General features: G+C 41.7%; 1 protein-coding gene across 5 annotated transcripts in view; it reads left to right on the forward strand.

Moving 5' to 3' along the window:
• The window catches only part of klhl7 (kelch-like family member 7), a 34,753-nt gene that overhangs the window by 6,957 nt on the left and 5,730 nt on the right, over window positions 1-22,066 (forward strand). For 4 of the 5 annotated variants that reach the window (XR_005942612.1, XM_041184160.1, XM_041184161.1 and 1 more), the window contains 9 exons: window positions 2,130-2,232; window positions 2,343-2,436; window positions 2,611-2,735; window positions 6,395-6,570; window positions 6,955-7,129; window positions 8,246-8,388; window positions 9,181-9,421; window positions 10,898-11,099; window positions 19,325-19,422. Coding sequence is in view for 4 of the 5 variants with exons in the window: in XM_041184160.1 (XP_041040094.1) it covers window positions 2,130-2,232; window positions 2,343-2,436; window positions 2,611-2,735; window positions 6,395-6,570; window positions 6,955-7,129; window positions 8,246-8,388; window positions 9,181-9,421; window positions 10,898-11,099; window positions 19,325-19,422 (1,357 nt within the window). In the remaining variant the exon portion in view is untranslated. Of the gene's footprint in view, window positions 1-2,129; window positions 2,233-2,342; window positions 2,437-2,610; window positions 2,736-6,394; window positions 6,571-6,954; window positions 7,130-8,245; window positions 8,389-9,180; window positions 9,422-9,464; window positions 9,622-10,897; window positions 11,100-19,324; window positions 19,423-22,066 lie in introns of all 5 variants that reach the window. The other variant, XM_041184162.1, reaches the window with a different exon arrangement.

Raw genomic sequence — 22,066 nt, forward strand, 5'->3', positions numbered from 1 at the left:
GTCCTATTATACCCTATCTTATCTATGACTGGTTCTGCGCAGCATGAATTAGCCAAATGATTGAGTGAGCTGCTACAACCAGTTCTAGTTGAATTTTCCACATGCATGATGAAAGATTCCATCACCTTCACAAAGACTGCACATCGATAACAAAGCTGTACCTATGTGTCTGTTTGACATTGCAAGCCTATTCACTGATGTGTCGCTCAAGGAAGCCATAGATATATGTGCTGTGGCACTATATCATAGCAATCTAGATGCACCATTTTCTGAATCTGTATTCATTGAACTTATGAACTTAGCAACCTGCGCAGTTGAGTTCAGCTTTAATGACACCATGTATGCCCAAATAATTGGTGTTGCTATGGGAACCTGCCTTGGCCCAGCTCACACTAACATTTTCGTCGGTTTCCATGAGAAACGTGTTTTTGATGGAATGACCCCTAACCACCTACCCCTTGCATATTTCAATGCGTAGATGATATTTTTGCTATATTTGAATCTGCAGCTGCATTTAAGAATTTTCTTGCACATCTTAATGCACTCAATGGTAGTTGAGAAATCCGCTAATGGGTCCTCTACTAATGTCTAGTTTAAGCCTACCTGCCACTGGCATACATCACTGAGTATTGAATGTCTTTTGAAAGTTGCACTGTCATTAACTGGTTAAAAAAAAATTTTTTTCAGTATACGTTTTGGAATTCCTACAGCTCCATTCACTTTAATAATGGCCTTATAGGCAATCTCATAAATAGGGCCATTTGCTCACTCTGCAAGCTTGACGCCAAAATAGAGTGCATCAAAGCTATCCTGCAAGATAATGGCTATCCCAATCAAATCATTAAGATAAAAGCAAAATACTGCAGATGCTGGAAATCTGAAACAAAAACATAAAATGCTAGAAACACTCAGCAGATCCAGCAGCATCTGTGGAGAGAGAAATGAAGTTAACGTTTCAAGTCTGTATGACCCTTCTTCAGCGCCAATTGGATCATTGCTTGCTGTGTTTGACAAATGGGCCTAAGGCCACCACTAAGTGCCCAGTCTACCTCAAATTACCCTGGAAGGGTAAGGTATTCCAATTTTTTGAGCAACTGCTGAAGCTGGCCATTTCACGGTGCTACCATGCAATAGCAATGCAAGTGGTATTCTCCACTAACAGGAGACTACTGTCTTCAATCCAGAAAGGAATTCTGCCTACCACATAAATGAGTGCTGTGATATATAAATTTCAGTGCTGTAAGCAGTTTATCCCCACAACTGGCAGATCATATCAAACGGCACACCCCTTTGTCTGTTTGTCGTTGGCAGAGTACTGACCATACTCAACCATCTTGTCCTTGCGTTACTCAGAATATGATGTCTACCTTTTAGATATGATTCCGTGACTAAGCAGCAGTTGTTGAACAATCTCAAGTGTGTAAAGAATTACCCAACAACCAATTTAAGACTGTTAGTTGGGCTTGCATTATGATTCACACTTGCTAGAAGCTACATGTATTCAAAAGCAGGAACTGGTGTACTGCAGACAAAAGAAACATGTCCAGCCAACATGTCCATGGTAACGCCTTAACCAATCTGATTCAACTTGCCAACCAATTAGCATCCTTTTCTCATGCAGTATAAATTGTTGCTCCCTTTGAAATTTGGCATTCTTATGTCTGTCCTGATGAATGTAAGACGAAAAATTTCAATAGCATGTTTCTCTTTTCAGTGATACTCAGGTCTGTACTACAAGCGACTAGTTGCACACTCGTAAATAAAAACACAAAATGATGGGAAACTCAGCAGGCCCGGCAGCATCAGTGGAGAGAGAAACAGTTAACGTTTTGAGTCCAATATGACTCTTCTTAGGAACTCAGTTTTTATTTCAGATTTCCAGCATCCACAATACTTTGCTTTTATTATAATTGCATATTCTTGTTGGCCACAATAGTTCTTGCATTACAGTGTTTGTCTGATCTTTATGAATACAATATATGTGTGAGATCTCCAAATGGGATAAAGTGATATAGGAACAGGCGGTTAATTGGATTAGGATTACTGTTTACATACAAGATAAACACCATATGGACCGGTATGACAAATCAGCTTGTTTTGGTATTGTAATTTCTATGTTTCTTATTCAGAAAATTTTGTGTGATGTCCTTCTGGTGGTGTCGGATCGAAAAGTCCCAGCTCATCGAGTAGTGCTTGCAGCTGCCAGCCACTTTTTCAGTCTAATGTTTACCAGTAAGTTTGTTTTTGCTGGTCAATTTTACAGTTTCAGTAGGTGGCAATTGAGGCTCATTGCACCTTACTCCAAATTAATTAATTATTAATGGCCTGCTCTTCCCTGGTAGCAAATATGCTTGAATCAAAGTCTTATGAAGTGGAACTCAAAGATGCTGAACCTGACATAATTGAACTGCTGGTAGAGTTTGCTTATACTGCAAGGTGAGTAGATGTTTCTTTCTCCCCCCCACCGCCCCTTATTCATTTTTAAAGATTGCCCTTTACTTGTCATGTTCAGTCCCTTAAGTTTTCAACTCCGAAAACATTCTGCTAAAAATTTCAATTCAAAGAAACCGCATTAACAGTTTTCAATAAATTATTTTTTAATGTTTGCAGGATCTCTGTTAACAGCAATAATGTCCAATCTCTATTGGATGCAGCAAACCAGTATCAGATTGAACCAGTGAAAAAAATGTGTGTTGAGTTCCTCAAAGAGCAAATTGATGCTTCAAATTGCCTTGGTATGTCATTGATCTGTATTCAGATACTGTCCTATAATTAGGGTGAAGACTGTGCAGTAGTGATGATGTAGTTTTCATCCCTCAAATCTCTGCCATGTCTTTCTCGGTATTGTCTTAAAATCTGATGACAGCTAGAAATGAAGACAAATGATGCTGTATACAGTGACACAAACACAAAAATAGCTGGAACTGACTCTGATGAAGAGTCAAAACAAAAACAGAATTACCTGGAAAAACTCAGCAGGTCTGGCAGCATCCGCGGAGAAGAAAAGAGTTGACGTTTCGAGTCCTCATGACCCTTCGACAGAACTTGAGTGTTCTGTCGAAGGGTCATGAGGACTCGAAACGTCAACTCTTTTCTTCTCCGCCGATGTTGCCAGACCTGCTGAGTTTTTCCAGGTAATTCTGTTTTTGTTTTGGATTTCCAGCATCCGCAGTTTTTTTGTTTTTATCTCTGATGAAGAGTCATACGGACTCGAAACGTTAACTTTGTTTTCCTCTCAGCAGATGCTGTCAGACCTGTTGAGTTTTTCCAGTTTTTTTGTTTCAGATTTCCAGCATCTGCAGTATTTTGCTTTTTTCTTACTGTATACAGTGACCTTGGTTGCCTCAATTAAGGAAAAACACTTCTAAAGCATTCCCTGCAGTGTCATCTTTTGTTGACATTAGTTTTGATTTTTATCTTTTTCATGTCTTGCTCCTATGGTCCAGCTGATGGCTAAGTCATGTAGATCAGTAAACTCGTAGGGCGGAATTTTCTGCTCCTGTTGGTGGCAGACGTGAGCGGACAATTTAGCAAAAAGGCCAAAAATCTGTTTTACCCCATCGCGAAACCAGTTTGCAATTATCCACTCCACCTGTCAATGACAGGCTGTGTTTCCTGCTGCCGCATGCCAGGAACCTAATTTCAATTTTTTAGCATCTCATTATAAGCCCTGCTCACCAGAATCAACACCCCCCCGCCATGCAGGATCATCCGGGCACATTGGCGTGATTGTGGGAAGCACTCGTGGTCATTAATAGGCAGCAGCACACCACTTTTAGGGGGCTCATGGGTGTGTCTCTACGTACCAGACCTGCTGCAAGGTAGGGGTGGCTTTTCAATGGCTGCAGGGCTAGGGTTTGCTTGGGAAAGGGGGAAGAAGTGGCCTCAGGCAAGAGAAGAGGCTGCAATTTGAGGGCTGTATTGGGCATGGTGGGGTATTCCAGGGTGTGTGTGTGTGGGCACATGTTGATCTGTGCAAGTGGCCTCAAGATGGTGAGAACTGAGGAGGCAGGCTCCAAAGGAGATGAGGCCAGATGGAGATGTGAAGGTGTGTGTGTGAGAGAGAGCGAGTGGTGATGTCCCTTGAGCTGACAATGAGTGAGATGCCAGTGAATGTGTGATGGCCTTGTGAGTGTGTCAGCTTAGAATGATGAGATGGTTGCCTTACCCTGGTGGCACGGATGAGATCATTCATCCTCTTTTTGAACTGGATAGCCAACCTCTTCTGTGCAGCATTGGTACTGATTGCCACTGCCTCCCAGAGTGGTGAGATTGCTGGCCAGAGTGGGGGTGGAAGACACCGTGGTGGGCCTCCAAAAGGCATTCCAGTGACAGGTCACTGAACTTTTCTTGGCTTTCAGGGCCATGTCTTCACTGGAGCAGTCTTGGGCTGCAAGCATTGAGAACTGTGTGCACGCCTGAAGTTTAGATATGGCACTTGTAGTGAGGAAACAGTGTGGTAATGGTGTGGCGGGCAATTCAGAGGCTGCCCGCCAGCGAGACAGCATATTTCCTGTGGCTGCATAATTAATGAGGCAGGAAGCGATGACACGGTGTGAGAACCTGCCATTGCAGCCAACGGGTAAAGCGTCCTTTTTCACGCCCACTACCGCACTTAGTGCAATTCTGGGATGATTCCATCCACAGATTGACCATTTGATTAGTTAGCTAATCTCAACCTGGCACTACATTTGCCTTTAGCACTCTTGGATCAAGGAATGGGAAATTGCCTGGAGTTCCCACTTCTGATTGCTACATCGTGTCCCTGCTGGAAAATGCAGGTAGCACTTGGGGTGTGATTTTCATCTTCAAGTGTAAATCAGTTCTTAATAGGTTTGTATTGCTTTAAGGCCTGTATGAATCTTGTGCAAACAGATAATTTTTTTCTCTAATTTCATCCACATAATTATTCACAACTCAAGTTGTAAACACTGATAGGTCTAGGAACAACATCAATTGCAGTAGAAGAAAATTTTAAGTCAGATTTAAATGTGGTACATAGGAACAGGAGGAAGTCAGTCAGCCCCATAAGCTGTTTCACCATTTGGTTAGCTGATTGTTGATCTGTATCTCAGTTCCACTTACCTGTCATTGCTCTTTGGCCTTTGATACCCTTACCTTAAAAAAAGCATCGGTCTCAAGTTTTGAAAATTTCAAAAAACCCTGCACCCTCTGCCTTTTCGAGGAATGTGTCCAAATTTTCACCACCCTTTGTGTAGAAAAATGCTTCCTGATTTTGCTCTTTAATGGGCTAGCTCTATTGTAATATTGTGCCCTGTGTCTGTTGTTCTGGATTGCTCCACCAGAGGAAATAACTTCTCTGCATCTACCTAATGTAATCCTTTATTCATCTTAAATACCTTGTTAAGATTACACTTTATACTTATAAACTCAAAGGAACACAATCCAAGTTTAGGCAACCTGTCCTAATACTTTAATCCTTTAAACCCTAGCATTCTTGTGAATCTGCATTGTAATCTTTCCAAGGCCAATGCATCTTTCCCAAAGTTCAGTTCCCCAAACTGTAATATTCCAGATTGGCTCTAACCAAGGTTCAGTACAGCTGAAGCATCATTTTCTAATTTTTGTATTCTAGTTCAGATGAGATAAAGGCCAACATTCCATTAGCCTTTTTTAACCAGAGCACTAGCTGTTAGGGATTTGTGTATATGGACACCTAATAGTCTTTGCTCCTCCACAGCTCCTGGTCTCTCACCGTTAATAACATAAATCAGTCTGACTGATCATTGTGTAAGGCCAAATTAGATTGCGACTGTCATTCAAGATTGTTTCTTAATATTGAAACACAAATAACAGGAATAGGCCACTTACCCCCTCAAAGAGGAATTGTGTTAATTTTTCTAAAGCTTATAATTAGTCCATTTTTATGATATTGTTCGGCTGCAATTAGAATACTGTGCGCAGTTTTTGGTGCTCCATCATAGGACATTGAAACCATAGATTGTATATCGTAGATCACTGGAGTGATGGCAGGAATGGTAAATTATGTGAGAGATTTGAGATATTGGAACTATTTCTATGGAAGCAGAACACACTGGGGATGCAGTAGAAGTTTTGAAAATTATGAAGGATTTCAATCTGGTGATAAAAACTATTTCCTCTGGCAGGGGACTGACTGATGAGGAGCCATCAATTGAAGTTGCCCTGAGAGGGAGTAGTGTTTAGAAGAATTTTTTTTTTAACACAGAAGGTTGCTGGGGTGTGAAATACTTTGCTGAAGAAAATAATTGAGCCTGAGGCCATTGAATCTTTTGGAAGAAAATAGATAAATAATTGAAAGAGAGGTTATATGAGGATAATTAGCTCATATGTGATTGGCCAAATGCCCTCCTACTTTGGTTCTTCTATGGTTGTTTTCTGTCTTTGTTTGCAGGAATAAGTGTGTTGGCAGAGTGCCTCGACTGTCCAGAGCTCAAGACTTCAGCAGATGCATTCATTCATCAGCATTTCACTGAAGTTTACAAAACTGATGAGTTTTTGCAACTTGATGTCAAAAGAGTAACTCATCTGCTGAAACAAGATGCATTGACAGTTAGAGCAGAAGACCAGGTACAAACAGCCATATTCAAACTCCCTTCACAAAACCTCCTTAATCAAGTGAATTTTCTAAGCATTTCTTAACCAAGTATCTGCACAGTTACAATGGCATAGAAAAAAATAGTGATAATATATTAGCATTGGGCTTGAGGTAGGATTAGTTGGGGAGAGGGCCTATCCATTATTACCATTTTCTGCTAGATACAACTTCATTCAGAAGTTATAAATGCTTCCTCTTATCATTTTAATGTTTTACTGTAAATCTTTTTTTGAGGGGAGGAAGATGAACAAATATTATTTTGTTCTCATGGTGTGTCTTTGATATACACATTCAAGGGATACAAGTTCTCTGCAGATATGATTCATTTGTGTTGCTTTATTTCTATTCCACTGCAGGTTTATGACGCAGCAGTCAGGTGGTTAAAATATGATGAGCTCAATCGACAGCAGTTTATGGTTGATATTCTGGCTAAAGTCAGATTTCCACTAATCTCTAAGAATTTCTTGAGTAAAACTGTCCAAGCAGAATCACTCATACAGGATAATCCAGAGTGTCTTAAAATGGTTATTAGTAAGTATATGTGTTTTGTCTCCCTAACTTATTGCCACATTGCATTTGAGTGGGAAACAATGTGATTACTTTAAACTCTGTTCTCAACTAAGTGAATTTTAGTATAGATCAGAACACTAAGCACAGGGTTTTATCTCTTTTTCAAATAATTTAATTTTAAGATTTACTTAAAAGTTTGGAGTTCTTTTACATATTTCATAATGACCAGCATATGACCAATGCATATTTACTGGGCTTTAGTAGAAAGACTGGCAAGAATCTGCACATTCCTGGATTTAGAGTTAATACATGGATCAGAATTCTATAAATTACTCTGGCATATCTGGATAGCAATTGAACACAAAACAAAACCAAAATCGTACAAAAGTACAGGAAAATATGGTAGATGTTTTCTGCATTGATGTAACAGGAATAATATGCATTTGATCCAAGGTTGGACATTTAATATTTCTTGATGGGGAAATTCCAATTAATGGTGGTGACTAGAATGTAATCTAGCATATTAGAATATTTGGCCTGGATCAAAAGTATTTATTTAGGAACTGTTTGACCTGGATTATAAGTATTTATTTAGGAACTGTTGGTACCTGTGCTAAAACACTATTCTTTTATTCTGGGAAATTATTTTGGTTTCAACATATTGATTTTACGTGAATTAAGGCAGTCTCAATCCAGTAACCGGGCACCAAATCACTGTTGCTGACAAGTAGTTACAGATTTTAATTAAATGGTCATAAGCAATAAGGATGGTGGTCTGGAAAATATGCAGTAGAGGTGACGCCAGATGTAAGGGGTAAAGCATATTGTGGGGCAATAGAGAAAAGGCTGTACTATATCTAATTTGTGTTGACATTGGGTGATGAAAGTAGGGTAGTGTTCCATTTTCTACTAATGTGATCGGTCACTCTGATGAATGCACAAAATGCATAAATTACATTAAAGTAGCTTTGTAAATGGAAGCCAACACTTTGGGGTGGATCTTTATGACTAACCACCTTGCCTTTTTTGCGAGTGTGACATTCCAAATGGATGTTGAAACATTCTACTTTATTGTATGCCTGAACAACCAGAAAGTTTTTGATACTGTTCCTCATTCTTGACTGTTTCTCCATCTAGGTGGCATGCGCTATCATCTTCTGTCTCCAGAGGATAGAGAGGAATTGGGAGAAAGTACACGGCCAAGACAGAAGAAACATGATTATCGTATTGCATTGTTCGGTGGATCTCAGCCGCAGTCCTGTCGATACTTTAATCCCAAGGTAAACACTGGGGGCTGAAGTGGGCGGAGCACAGACCAAGGTATTTGTGATCAGTGGTTCTGCAAGACTAAGCATTTACGTAGAACCTGTGTAGAACTTGATTAGAAAATGGAATCAAGCAGCTTAACCAAACCAGTTCATGTTGGAATTAAAAACAGAAAATGCTGGAAATACTCAGCAGGTCAAGCAGCATCTGAGAAACAGAGTTAACATTTCAGGTCAGTGGCCTTTCATCATATGGACTACTGCTTGTTTGAAGAATGAACACCAACAGTCCACGTTGTTGTTTATTCTCCATGTGAGCCATATTCCAAAGATTTTAGACTTCTTAATGGCTGCTAATGTTAACAATGCAGGTATTTTTATCTTCAATCAAATTATTTGTAATATTTGCTCTAAAAGAGATACAGCCTTTGGTGGGTATATCAGTGAAGGGGATGTCTCCCTCATGCTGCTTAAAAAAAATTGGTGTGGCAGATGTCAAGCAGTCCATCTCCAAATAGCAGAACTGCCCCAGAAGTCCCTGCATTGTTTAAATGTGGTTGTGTTGCTATTTTAAGATTTTAAATATTTTAACTTTTGTTGTAATTTCACCAAAAATCTGATACTAGTGTAATTCCTTTAGCCTTTGAAAAATATTACTATTAAACCAATAGCTCCCAAACTGTTCAGTGTAATATGTCAAGTTTAAGTGGGATACATTAGTTCTTGCTATGTATGGAACTATCCCAGTAGGTCAAGTTCAAAGTAATTGTGAGTTTGTTCCCTTAAATGATGTTACTCTTTGCACAGGATTATACTTGGATGGACATTCGTTGTCCATTTGAGAAGCGTCGAGATGCAGCCTGTGTCTTCTGGGACAACGTTGTTTACATGTTGGGTGGTTCACAGCTTTTCCCCATCAAACGGATGGACTGCTACAATGTGGTTAAGGATAGCTGGTATTCTAAGCTGGGTCCTCCAACTCCTCGAGACAGTCTTGCAGCATGTGCTGCAGAAGGCAAGATTTACACATCTGGAGGCTCCGAAGTAGGTGAGTTAATTGTCTGTTAATTCGATGGTGCTTGTATCTACAGGATGCACTGTGGCAAGTCAACAAGGCTTCTTCAGCATCACCTCCCAACCTACGATCTCCACTACCTAGAAGGACAAGAGCAGCATGTGCATGGGAACACATACCTCAAGGCACAGACTATCTGGACTTGGACATATGTTGCTGCTCCTTCATTGTCGGTGCGTTAAAATCCTAGAATTCCCTATTTAACAGTATAGTGGGAGTAGCTTCACATGGACTGCAGCGATTCAGGAAAGCTGACCGCTGCCTTCGAGGTAACCAGGATGGGCAATAAATGCTGACCGTACCAAAGAAGCTCAAGCCCTAAGAATAAAGTTTAAAAATTTTCTTGTTTAAAAGTACGCTGTGGTTTCATAGCCTTTTTTCATAGGTTAATGCTCTGTAAAGCTGTATCCCGTTCTAATCAGTAAAGAATGGTAGCTCACTCAAGATGTTTGCGAAATTTTGTTGCAGTGTCATCATCATGTTCCTGGACGATTTATAAAGTGGTACTTCCAAGTTATTCCCCATAATTAATGCTTACAAAACACACAGCCCACGTGACTTCAGGAATTGGCTTGTGAGATGGTGATTTATGGACAGCAAAGCCCAGCCACTGTTCAGGAATATTGTTCAGTTGTATGAATTACTCCATTTGTATCCTCAGTGTTGCATCAGCTGAGATCAGCTAGTACAGCATAGTCCTGAAAATCAAACCTGGGACCCTGTGGTCTGTTAGTGGTACAAACAGACAGCGACTTTATCCAGTGGGCATCAGGGAACTTTTTATATGGGTTTGATCAAAATAAATATTAATTGCTTCTGAAGCTTCTGCTTGAATGTAGTATTCTAATAAAGTGAAACAGTAAACATGATGTGCTACAGAGGAAGTTTTAAATTCTTGGGAAGTATACAGTCCAACAGTCATACTGCTGTTAATCATCCAAATAAGCCTGAAATTCTTTGTTGAATTTTATACCATCTAAAAACCCTCTTGCAAGACTGTTTGGTCTTTACTATTACATATATGTGATTGGCATAACTAATAGACCAGTAGGACATGTTCAGTAATGTGGGCTCTTCGACAAATGTGACAATTCTCTCCCTCAATGATTTTTTAAACTAAGAAGACATACTTTCTTTTGCCTTTATTCCACTGTGCCACTGAATGTTGAGTTGAAAGCAAAAACAGCTGCAGTAGGCTTTTGCCAGCTCTGCTGCAACCAGGAGATGCAGACTTAAAGAAAAAACATTTCTTCATTCCATTCTGGTTGGGAAGTACTTTTCATCTGTAAGTTCTTCCCTGGCTGGGATTCTTGAGCAGAAATCTCTTGAGAGATACCACAGCATTGCCACAACAGCAAAATAGGTTGCCTGATTCTAAATATTAATAGGGTGCCACCCTTCTAGTTGGTTAGTACCAGCCATTTTAATTATTTTTCTTTCTTATTGCAGGAAACTCTGCCTTGTATCTGTTTGAATGCTACGATACCAGAACAGAGAATTGGCATACCAAACCCAGTATGTTGACACCTCGATGCAGCCATGGTATGGTGGAGGCTAAAGGACTCATCTATGTTTGTGGGGGAAGTTTAGGCAACAATGTATCTGGAAGAGTTCTAAATTCCTGTGAAGTGTACAATCCTGCAACTGAGTCGTAAGTGCCAGTAATCTTGGAATCTCCAAATAGTTGTTTTCTTTTCCAAAGTTGTGGTTTCTGAGAGATCCATATTTTTCTTGTCTTTCTCAATTAATTTCTCTAACCATTATTTTAGATTCACAACTATCAGTTTTGAAATAATGGTCCTTCTTGACCTGCCTCCAGCTGTTGCCATGTTTGACCACACCATCCTCTTCCAATGCCTCTCCACTGTTTTCCAGCTGGGTGGTACTGGTCTCATCTAGTTCCCTCCTTTTTCTACCTAATCGTGGCCAGAGTATCACCAGCAGTGGGTTCTTTTTCTGCTCCCATACCGTTACATCTGGTGCCCCCCATGAACCTATCCTTATCTATCCGCTATCTACTGACTCTATCCCTATTTTTGGCAACTGTGTGAGATTAAACCAGTCTAGTCACAACCTTGGTGTCATATTTGACTCTCAGATGAGCATCCTTTCATGCATTCACACTATCACTAAGATTGCTTATTTTCAGCTCTGTAACATTGCCTGACTTCACCCCTATCTAAGTGCATGTGCTGCTGGAATCCTCATTCATACCCTTGTTACCTCTAGACTGCACTTTTCCAATGCACTTCTGGTTGACCTGCCACATTCTGCCCTCTGTAAGCCTGGGGTCATGTAAAATTCTGTCACCCGTGCCTTAAATGTTCACCTATCACTCCTGTACTCAGTGTCCTATATTGGCTGCCAGTCAAGCAGTGTCTTGATTTCAAAATTCTCAACCTTCTCTTCAAATCCTTCCATGGCTCCCTATAATCTGTTATCTCCTCCAGCCCCACAATCCTTCTGAGATATCTGTGCTCCTCTAATTCTGACTACTTGAGGATCTCCAATTTTAATCACGCCCAATTGGTAACTGTACCTTCAGTTGCCTAGGTCCTCTGCTCTGGAGTTCTCTCCCTACATCTCTCCATTTCTCCACTTCCCTTTACTCCTTTAAGACACTGTGAAACTTAATTTTTGGCCAAGATCTTGGTATCTGATCTAATATCTCTTCATCTGCTCAGTCATATTTTGTTTTGATGCCCCTGTGAAGCACCTTGGGACATTTTATTATGTTAAAGGTGCAGTATCAAAATAGAAGGAATTCCTCCTAACTTTATACACTGAGGTTATAGAATCATAGAATGGTTAAAGCACAGAAGAAGGCAATTTTTCCCGTTATGTCGATGCCAGCTCTCTGTAAGAACAACTCCCCCGCATCCCCCCGCTACTTTTCCCCATAGCCCTGCAATTCTTTTCTCTTCAGATAATAATCCAATTCTCTTTTGAAAGCCACAATTGAATTTGCCTCCCACACTCTCAGGCAGTTCACTTCAGATCCTAACCACTCACTGTGTTTAAAAAAAAAAAAAAGTTTTTGCTCACGTAGCTGTTGCTTCTTTTGCCAGTCACCTTAAATTGGTGTCCTCTGGTTCTGGATCTTTCTGCCAATGGGGGAACAGTTTCTTCTGATCTACTCTGTCCAGTATCCTCATGGTTTTGAACACCTCAATCAAATCTCCTCTGGAGGAACTAAGTCTAGGTTTTTTTGAGTGGTAGATGAAACAGTAAAATGAAAGAAATATACCCCCAGGTCCCTCTGCTAATTATTAATTCTAGATTGCCATCATCCTTACTGACTGAGTGCTACTATCTCAGCATAGACTAAGAATTAAAGCTGGGATAAAGCTGTTTCTCCCACCCCAGCTGGCAGTTGCAATGTCTAGAGTGGAAATGAATCATGAAAAAAGGAACTTCCCTCATTTATACTGAGAGCGTTGACTTCACTATACACACCATTAGGGGTTCTATACTTGACCTTGAATTTTTTAATCCAGTGACTTCTGCTAAAAACAAGTGCGTGTAGGTATATGTGATCAGATTCGCTATGATGCACCCCTTCCTGTCAGGCCAATATTCTGTCAATTCACAAACTAGACTTATCCTTGAAGATAGGCATTTTGGTTGAGGTACCTGATGGTAGCTGCTTTGTGTAAAACTGTATCCAAACATGTGTTGTCATCCTTGGAAGAAGAGTGTTAAAGCGGAGTAAAAAATTCTAGTCTTTGCAGTGCATTTATTCACAAAACTATCAGACAAGCCCATTAACCCTCCTTCATGTGTAATCTATTACTGCTTTAAGTTAGAAGGGAACTTTATGGAGCCCACAAAAGCAGGAAACATGGCATGCAGGGTGACTGAATTAGGTGGGATGTGAAGTTTTGATTTCCCGATGGCAAGTTGAGATGCAGCAATAAAGTCATTGCTGTATTTACGTCATGTCAGATTGTGCCTTTCTGTGGCAGGTTCATACTTGTAACACATTTGCTTGCCATGAATGCTCACTAACCTGAAACAGTTTTCAATAAAGTCCTATCCTCGGGATAAAAACAGAGGAGCATGAGAATCTTGTGGCACCTGGTTCACGATAGTTTAAAGGTGGTGTGCACCAGTCAGCATTGTGAAGCTGTGACTAAGGTAAGTAAGCTTCCATGTTGAACTCTGTGGCACAAGGCGGTGGGTTTGATAGGTTGTTGTTTGGGTATGGTGGTTTTGTAAGGGGGCGGGGGTGGGCAGGTCAAGCAGAGATTGAAAGATGGATGAAGCATCTAAAGGGCAGGGTCAGTGCTATCAATGGCGGGGCCCTGGGGGTCGAATTGAGGGTGCTGCTTGGCAGATGGAACAGTCTGAGTCAAAGAGGGAAGTTGTATTTGGTATGGGGGCAGGTGCAGAGTTAGGGTCAGGTATTGGAAAGTCTCGTGGGGTGGGTCACATGAGGGAGCAAAAACATTGAGGATAATGGAAGGGTTCAGGGTCAGAGTGGGCATTGGGATGGTCACAGGTATAGGCACAGGGGGGAGAAATGGCACGTGCAGAGAAATGGTAATACAGTCCAGGGTAATGGGGGGAGATTCAACGGTAACAGTGGAAAGGAAAGGTTGTGTTGGGTGGGTCAGGATGATGGGGGGAAAGTGCAAGACTGTAAGGGGCAGGGTAGAGGGTACATGATCAGGTTTCGATTGTAACATGCACCATTGTCTGTTGCTCGCTGAAAATACACTTCCAATAGCAAGGATCACAGATCGAAGTGGGAGGAGGGTTGTTTTGGATGGGTGGAGCTCATGTTGTGCACAACTGGCTGATTAAAGGGACTCCTTAATAATTACTTCAATGGATGAGAACCATGGAGAACCCTGCTGTCACATATATGTCTGCCTTCTTTACATAATGCAATTACTGCCATAACCATGGACCTCATTCACCTGGTATTCTTGCAATTTTGAGAGCAGGAGGAGAGAATGTGAAGGAGAACTCTTGCTATCCCAACAACAGGGGCCTCAAGGCCAACAGCAGGCAGCACCAGAGGTCAAGGCTGGTCCAGACACACACAACCAGGGAAGGCATTGATGCATCAACGCATTCAAAGGACAAGAACAAACTATCTTCAGATATCAGAGGTGATTCCATGGCCGTCTGAGGTCGTCCTGGGAAATAATCACTGAGCCAAGTTGGATTGTTCATCAAGACATGCAGCCATGTGTATTTGGTGGGAACCCCATGCTAATTGCCTTCAAGAAGTTTATAGTAGTGCTCACTTTCTACATTGACGGTGGCTTCCAGGGCATGACAAGCAACATATGTGGCATCTCACAGGCTGCCACACACATAAAGAGGGGGACCAATGCCATATTCCATCATGCCAATAATTTTATCCACTTCACCACCGATGAGGACAGGCAGACTGCAAGGTCAGCCGCATTCAGTGTCATTGCTGAGCTTACCTGAGCGCAAGGTGTTATCGGCTGGACTGATATGGCTATTAGAGCTCCCTGGGAACAGCCAGCTGCATTTGTAAATTTGTAAAGGGTTTTGCTCCATGAATGTCCAACTGTTGTGTGACCGCAGGAGAAGAATAATGCAGGTCTGTGCTGATTCCCTTAGAGCTGCCATGATGAATACATCTTGCGCAACTCATGGCTCCCAGAGCTTTTGAAGCCCCAGGCCAGGTTGATGGATGGATCCTTGGAGATGAGCGCTATCCTCTGCATAAATGGCTGATGATGCCAGTGAAGCATCCCCTGAGTGAGGAAGAGGAGCGCTACAATCAAGCGTCCAGCAGAGCCATCAGAGAGCACACCATTGGGCTTTTTAAAATGCACTTCCACTGCTTTGACCAGTTTGGAGGGGCTCTGCAATACACACCACAGAGGCTGTCATGAATGGTAACAGTCAGCTGTGCACTACACAACCAGGTGCTGCAACACAAGCAGATGTTGCAAGGGGAGGAACATGAAGAAGATCAGCCCCCCTCAGATGAAGAGGATTTGTTGGAGCATGAGGAGGAGCCCATAAACCCAAAAGAGCCTTTCATGGATGCCAGGGCTATGGAGAGATGTGGAAGGGGTGCCAGGGACAACCAGCTCTACACAAGGTTTCACAACAATAACTCTTCGGCATGACCATCACTCCTTCGCCTGACCTCCATTGCCCTCCCGCGGTGTAGGCTGAGTCCTGCCATCCTCCCTTGTCCTTTTAACTGTCACCCTGTGTCATCTACCACCTAGAACAGAATGGGGGGCAGTGTTTTGTCACACTCACTTGCTAGTGAGTGATGGTAGCAAGGATAGTGGTACATGGGCGTCCATGTAGCAAGCCTCCCTTGCCCAATTATTCTGATCCAGCACCATCATTCAAATGCTTTGGATGCAACTGCAACTGTTTCATGACTGGCAGGAGGTCCAGGAGCCTCACCCCCTTTCATCTAGACACTGCTGCACTGAGCCCATAGCTGGAGTAATGGAATGCAAGTCTGAGTGCATATGGATTAAATGCTCGACTTGGCTCTCCATTGTGGTTACTGTTGTCTCTGTGAATGAAGCCATGTGCTCAAATGCCTGGGACATGATAGAACTCATGGTGTGCATGGAATCCTCCATACCCCATGCAAAGATGTGCATAATCCCTGGAATCTCTGCCATATTTTCCTCTAGCCTCTACTGCATTTCCATTATGCTTCTTGTGGCTGTGACCAGGGGCCGGTCATCAGCATGGGGCTCAGCAGGGGCCTGATCCCCAGCAATCCTCTGATTGTCAGGGGACCAGACTGTCACATCCTCCCTCAGCAGTTGGGACGTGTCTTGTGGTGTACCTACCAGATTGTGCTCCTGAATCTACATGTGAATCCTCCCCGAATCATGTGAGTGTAACTGTGCTGGCGGAGGTGGATGATGAGGGCGTTGACAATGAATCCTGTAGGACTCTGGTTGCTTCATCCCCAGAGGTGGAGTCTTCAGGTTTGCAGTCTGGTTGTTGGATAGTGATGTCCTGTTGCAGAGAACAATAAGAATCACATCAAGAATCATCACAGTCTGAACACTTGCATTTCATTGCATCCATCCTGTGTGCCATATGCCACCATTAGGATGGTTGGTTCATCCTTACCGTCTGCCACTGATCCCGCTCCCTCCTTGCTAGCAATCTCCATCGCTGCCTCCACGGCAGCTGTGAGGAGCCTCGGGTCTGGAGCTCCTGCTGCTGTGCATCTTCACTCCTTGGCATTGTGTGTCTGCTTGTCCTGTGTGACAAAGTGCAGGGTTAATGACATGTCAAGTGACACAAACCTCCTTTTGCCTGCATGCACCCCATCACACAGAATGGCCAGTCATTCACGCATTACATCCAAGCTCACACAAAAGGCAAACTTCCACATGCTTAGGTCTCAATTGCCATGAGGCACTATGGCTGATCATGCATACACTCTTCTGGCACAGCTGCCCACTCTCACATATGCATTATTGATGACCATGCAAGAGACTGCTGTTGAAGATGTGACACTGGCATTTACCCTTGAGGTTCAGAGCAGGCTGTTGATGCGTTTCCTGCACTGGACCCAGGTTCAGTGGCTGACCACACAATTGCTCACCACCTCCAGCCTTGGTCTGGTAGGAGGGCCTTCTGACACAATCTTGAGGAGGAAAGAGCACGCCCACCTCCCCCCACAACCCCCAACCCCTCTACCACCCCAGCCCCTGTTCCCTGATGGCCTTGAGGTGGAATGTGCAGAAAGGCATCGCTGAACTCTGGGATTGTTCTGCTTTGGCAGTCACTCATCTCTCCAAAGAATATGTCACTTTCAATCAGTGGAGCATCCGTGCAGTGATGCACAACCTCCCTGTTTGAACAGAAGGCTTTTTAATAGGCTGCACATAGATGCAGCATCGTCAGCTGAAGGCCGGTTTCGCTGCTGGCCGGTTTCACCAATGAAAATTGCACATGTTTTGCATGCTGGCAGTTAGAATTTTAAATAAAACCACAAGGGAAAAGGCAAAAAGAGAGAAAGCAGCAGTGGCGCTCAGTTCTGGTTATAATATTAGGAATGACGCACTGTTGACAAAATCATTCTTGATCATGCACAACTTAGAATTATCGGAAAGCAAAGTTCTTTAGTTAGAAATTAGAGTGCTCTGTTGTTTTTATTAGCTCAAGTCCCTACAAACCAAATGTGTCTGTTTACATTTCAGTGACTTAACTGTCCAAAGAATATTAAATCCATGAGAAATTTAGCAGTTAAAAAAAACAATCAACTCCCCCTAACTTTCAGTTGACCATATTCAAAATTGAAAAGTCATTTCGTCTGGATGGGATGCATCCGAGGTTAATGAGGGAAGGGTGACTCCGGCCTCATCATTGGCCAGAAACTTAAATGGATTTTAGATTGCTACAACATGGAAGTAGGCCATTTTCCTATTGTGGTTGTCTGGCCCTTTGAAAGTGTTATACAATTACTGCCGCACTCCTGCTTTACCCCCAAAGCCAGAATGGTTTTTCTCTTTAAATATGTCTTCAATTCCCTTTTGAAAGTTATTACTGATTCTCTTCCACCACCCTTTAGGCAACGGGTTCCAGATCACCATAACTGTGTATTTTTTTTTCTTCATTTTGCCTCTGGTTCTTTTACCAAGTGCCTTAAATCTGTGTCATCCAATGACTGACATTTCTGCCATTGGAAAGTTTCTCTTTATTTACTCTTTATCAAAAGCCTTCAAGATTTTGAACACTTCGATAAAATCTCCCCATGACTTTCTCTTTTCTGAAAAGGACAACCTCAGTTTCTCCATATAACTGAAGTCTTTCATCCCTGGTTTCATTCCAGTAAATCTTCATTGCATCCTCTCTGAGGCTTTGATATCCTTACTAACTATGTTGCCCAAAATTGGACACAATATTCCAGCTAGGACCTAACTAGTGACTTCGAAAATTTTAACATAACCTCTTTGATTTGTACTTTATGTCTCTATTTATGAATCCAAGCATCCTGTATGTCTCTGGAAGTTGCCCCATCTCTGACATTCAGCCTGTAATTGCCATGGTTTATTGCATCAGGAGTAAAATGTTTGCAATTCAGCAGTCGTCTGTCTTCGCTTCCATATCTTTGGAGGGTTATAAAATGGTGGCCAGAGCCTCCACAATTTCCACCCTTCCCTTGTTAATCTCAGATGAGTCCCATCCGGACTAGGTGACTTTTCAATATTGAATATGGTCAACACATTTAAGCACTTCCTCTATTTATTTATATCTTATCTAATTTCTCTACTATCTTCTCCTTGACTGCAACATGGGCAGCATCTGATTCTTTAGTGTAAACAATACAAAATACATATTTAGTACCTTGGCTATGCCCTATCGCTATAAATTCTTTCTGATACCTAATCAGCTCCATCTATCCTTTGATTACCCTTTTACTGGTTTTATCTTTTGGGTTCTCTTTATATTATCTGTTAATCTATTCTCAGGCACTCTCTTTGCCCCTCATTTCTTTTCTCAGTTCTCTCTTGTACTTTAGCCTTGGTAGTGAGATAACTATTGACGAGGACGCCATGAAAATTCCCCCACTCATTGAATAGTTAATTTAATTAACCAGCAAATAAAGCTCAATTAAGTGTCTCCTTGGAAAAGTGATGCCTCTAATACAACACTGATGAAAAATGCTATGATATAAGAAGAGTGACTAAGTGTGCTTGTTTAAGTGCTTATTGGTAATGAAAGATTCACCTGTGTATACCTGTATATTGTACAGATGTGAAATGATTGTCAGAATTATTGACTGCAGTGTAAAGCTTTCCAATTCATTCCCATAATCATTCAAACCCACAATTTTGTTGTACCGATGGGTGTTAGTAACACTGAGCTAATATTTCACATTTATGTCTTTCACAGGTGGACAGAACTTGCTGCAATGCTGGAGGCTAGGAAGAACCATGGATTAGTTTTTGTAAATGACAGAATCTATGCTGTTGGTGGACAAAATGGACTTGGTATGGTTGCTTATTTATACTCATTTTATCAAGATGCCTCAAAGGTCTAGCATTGAGAATCTACAATACTTATGACAATAATAAATGTTAGAAAATATTCTTGTATACTGATGATACCAACTCACGATTCCCTCCTCACCTCAGTAGTAAAAGATCAACCCCTTATCCTGAGACTATGCCCCCATGTACTAGATTCCCTAGCCAGGAAAACAACCTCTGTGTCTACCCTGTGAAGCCCCTTCAGAATCTTGTATGTTTCAATAAAATTGCCCCTCATTCTCCTAAACTCCAGATAGTATAAGTCCAGTTTACTCAGCCTCTCATCATAGAACAACATTCTCATCCCAGGAATCAATCTGGTGAACCTTTGCTGTACTGCCTCCAAGGCTAATATATCTAAAATCTATGATCCTGGTTACTGACTTTTTTGCTAATAGGTCCTTCCAATCCACTCTTTCTAGGCTCCTTGTAATTTTATACACATCAGTTAAATCTTTCCCTCAGCCTACTCTGTTCCAAAGAAAACAACTCCAACCTATCTATTTTTGCCTCATAGTAAATATTCTCCAGTCCTGGCAATGTTGTTGTAAATCTCTTCTGTACCGTCTCTAGTACAATCATATTCTTTTCAGTCATGCAGTGATCAGTACTGTATGCCATACTCTAACTGTGGCCTAACTCATGTTTTATACAGTTTTGGCATGACCTCCCTGCTCTTATATTCTATATCTTGACTAATAAGTATACTGTACACCTTTTTAACCACCTTATTTATCTGTCCTGTTCCTGTCAGGGATCTTTGAACATGTACTCCAAGGTTTCTCTACACTTCTTGATATCTTATAATCTATTGCCTATTCACTTGCCTTGTTGGCCCTCCCCAAGTGTATTGCCTCACACTTCTCCAGATTGAATTTTATTTGCCACTTTTCTCCTCACTTGACCAGTCCATTGATATTTTCAAGCAGCCTATTTTCCAGCTTTCTTCCCCCATATCAACCACACAATGCCAATTTTTGTGTCGTCTGCAGACTTTTTAAACGTGCCCCCTGCTTTTGACTCTGAATTATTGATATATATACATCCTGTGAAACTCCATTGGCTACAACCTTCCAGTCACAAAAACATGCGCTGACCATTACTTTTTCTTCCAGCCACTGAGCCAATTTTGGATCTAACTTTTCTCTTTCCCTTAGATCCATTGGATTTCTGGTTTCCTGACCAGTCTGCCATGTGGGATCTCTTCAAAAGCCTTTTAAAAATCCATGTAGATTACATCAAACCCTCATTAACCCTGCTTGTTAGCTCCTCAAAAAATTCAGACCGGTTTGTCAGATATTATGATCCCAGCTGATGTTACTACTGGACAAGCCTGATCCCAGAGGGGAACCTGGCTTGATGGATCCTAACTTGTTTGTTTAGATATGTGGAGAGTAGCTACTGAACAAAGTCACAGGAGTCAGCTGATGAAATTTGAACAAAAGAATAAAACATTTATTAAACAAGAAAAGATGAACTATATTACAATACTCCTTCACTCACAGCTATACCTTTCAGAAATATACAGGTTTGTAAGAATAACTCAAGTTACAAAAGCTATCTTATACTCTAATTTACACAGTCCATGTAAACTGATAGGCAGCCTTTGGTCAGGCACCCCACACTCTGAAACCAGGTGACAGTTGTCACTCCAAACAGATGCTATGGATGTCTCCTCAACTCGCCCCGCGCCCCTCCTCCCCACCCAGATGCTTGTTACACCATGAGCCAACTGGTCTCACTGAACTCCATCTTTCACATGAGGGCTTCCAATCTCCAATCTCTCACTTTGGAATCTTCTCCTGATACTTTCTCTCGGTCCACCTCCAGGATTTCGCACTCGCCTTCCGATGTCCCTCTTCCCAGGGCCACTACATGCGTTCAAGCTTTCCTCCATGCACTCTCTCTCACCGACTCAGCTGTCAACAGTACACCACTGCTACATATGCATGTTTCAAAGAGTTACAGACTTTCAGTTGTCTCTTTGGACCTTCTGGTTTCTCACAGACCTTTATCGCTTGAAGCTTGGAGCCTTTCTCTGCTCTTTACTCTTCACTTCACTTAACAGAACCTTTTCCAGGCTCCTGTCCCTCCTTTGACTAGAAGGTCTTCTTGGGACTTTCTCCTGTTCCATTCCCCTGGATTTTGGGGACTTTCTTTTTCAGTTGGAACTTGCTATCTGTCCCCTTTTCGTCCTGTCTCTCTATAGCAACTACTTTCAACTAACTTTTAGCTTGGAACTGGCTATCTTTCCCTTTTAGGTTGCTTCTGATTGGTAGCTGCCTTCAAACTGAACTCAAAACTGCTATTTCTTTAATTTTTCTGTTTGTGGGTGGGTCTTGCCTCTCTGGACCCCTGTTGCTAGGCAACAGCACAGTTTTCTCTACTCTTGTTTGCTTAACTTCTCTTTAGGAGTCATAAAACTCAATAGAAATGCAGGCACCTTTTAAGGTGAAACTAAAACGCAACTTTACCTTTTAACAAACAAACACAGAAATACAAATCAAACTTAAATTTTAAAGCTGAACTAATTCCTAACACCCACAAATACAAATATGACATACTTAAACTGTCTCAATTTCCTAATACAGACATGAACTTCCCT

Source organism: Carcharodon carcharias, chromosome 3 (assembly GCF_017639515.1).
Source record: "Carcharodon carcharias isolate sCarCar2 chromosome 3, sCarCar2.pri, whole genome shotgun sequence".
Taxonomy (NCBI): Eukaryota; Metazoa; Chordata; class Chondrichthyes; order Lamniformes; family Lamnidae; genus Carcharodon; species Carcharodon carcharias.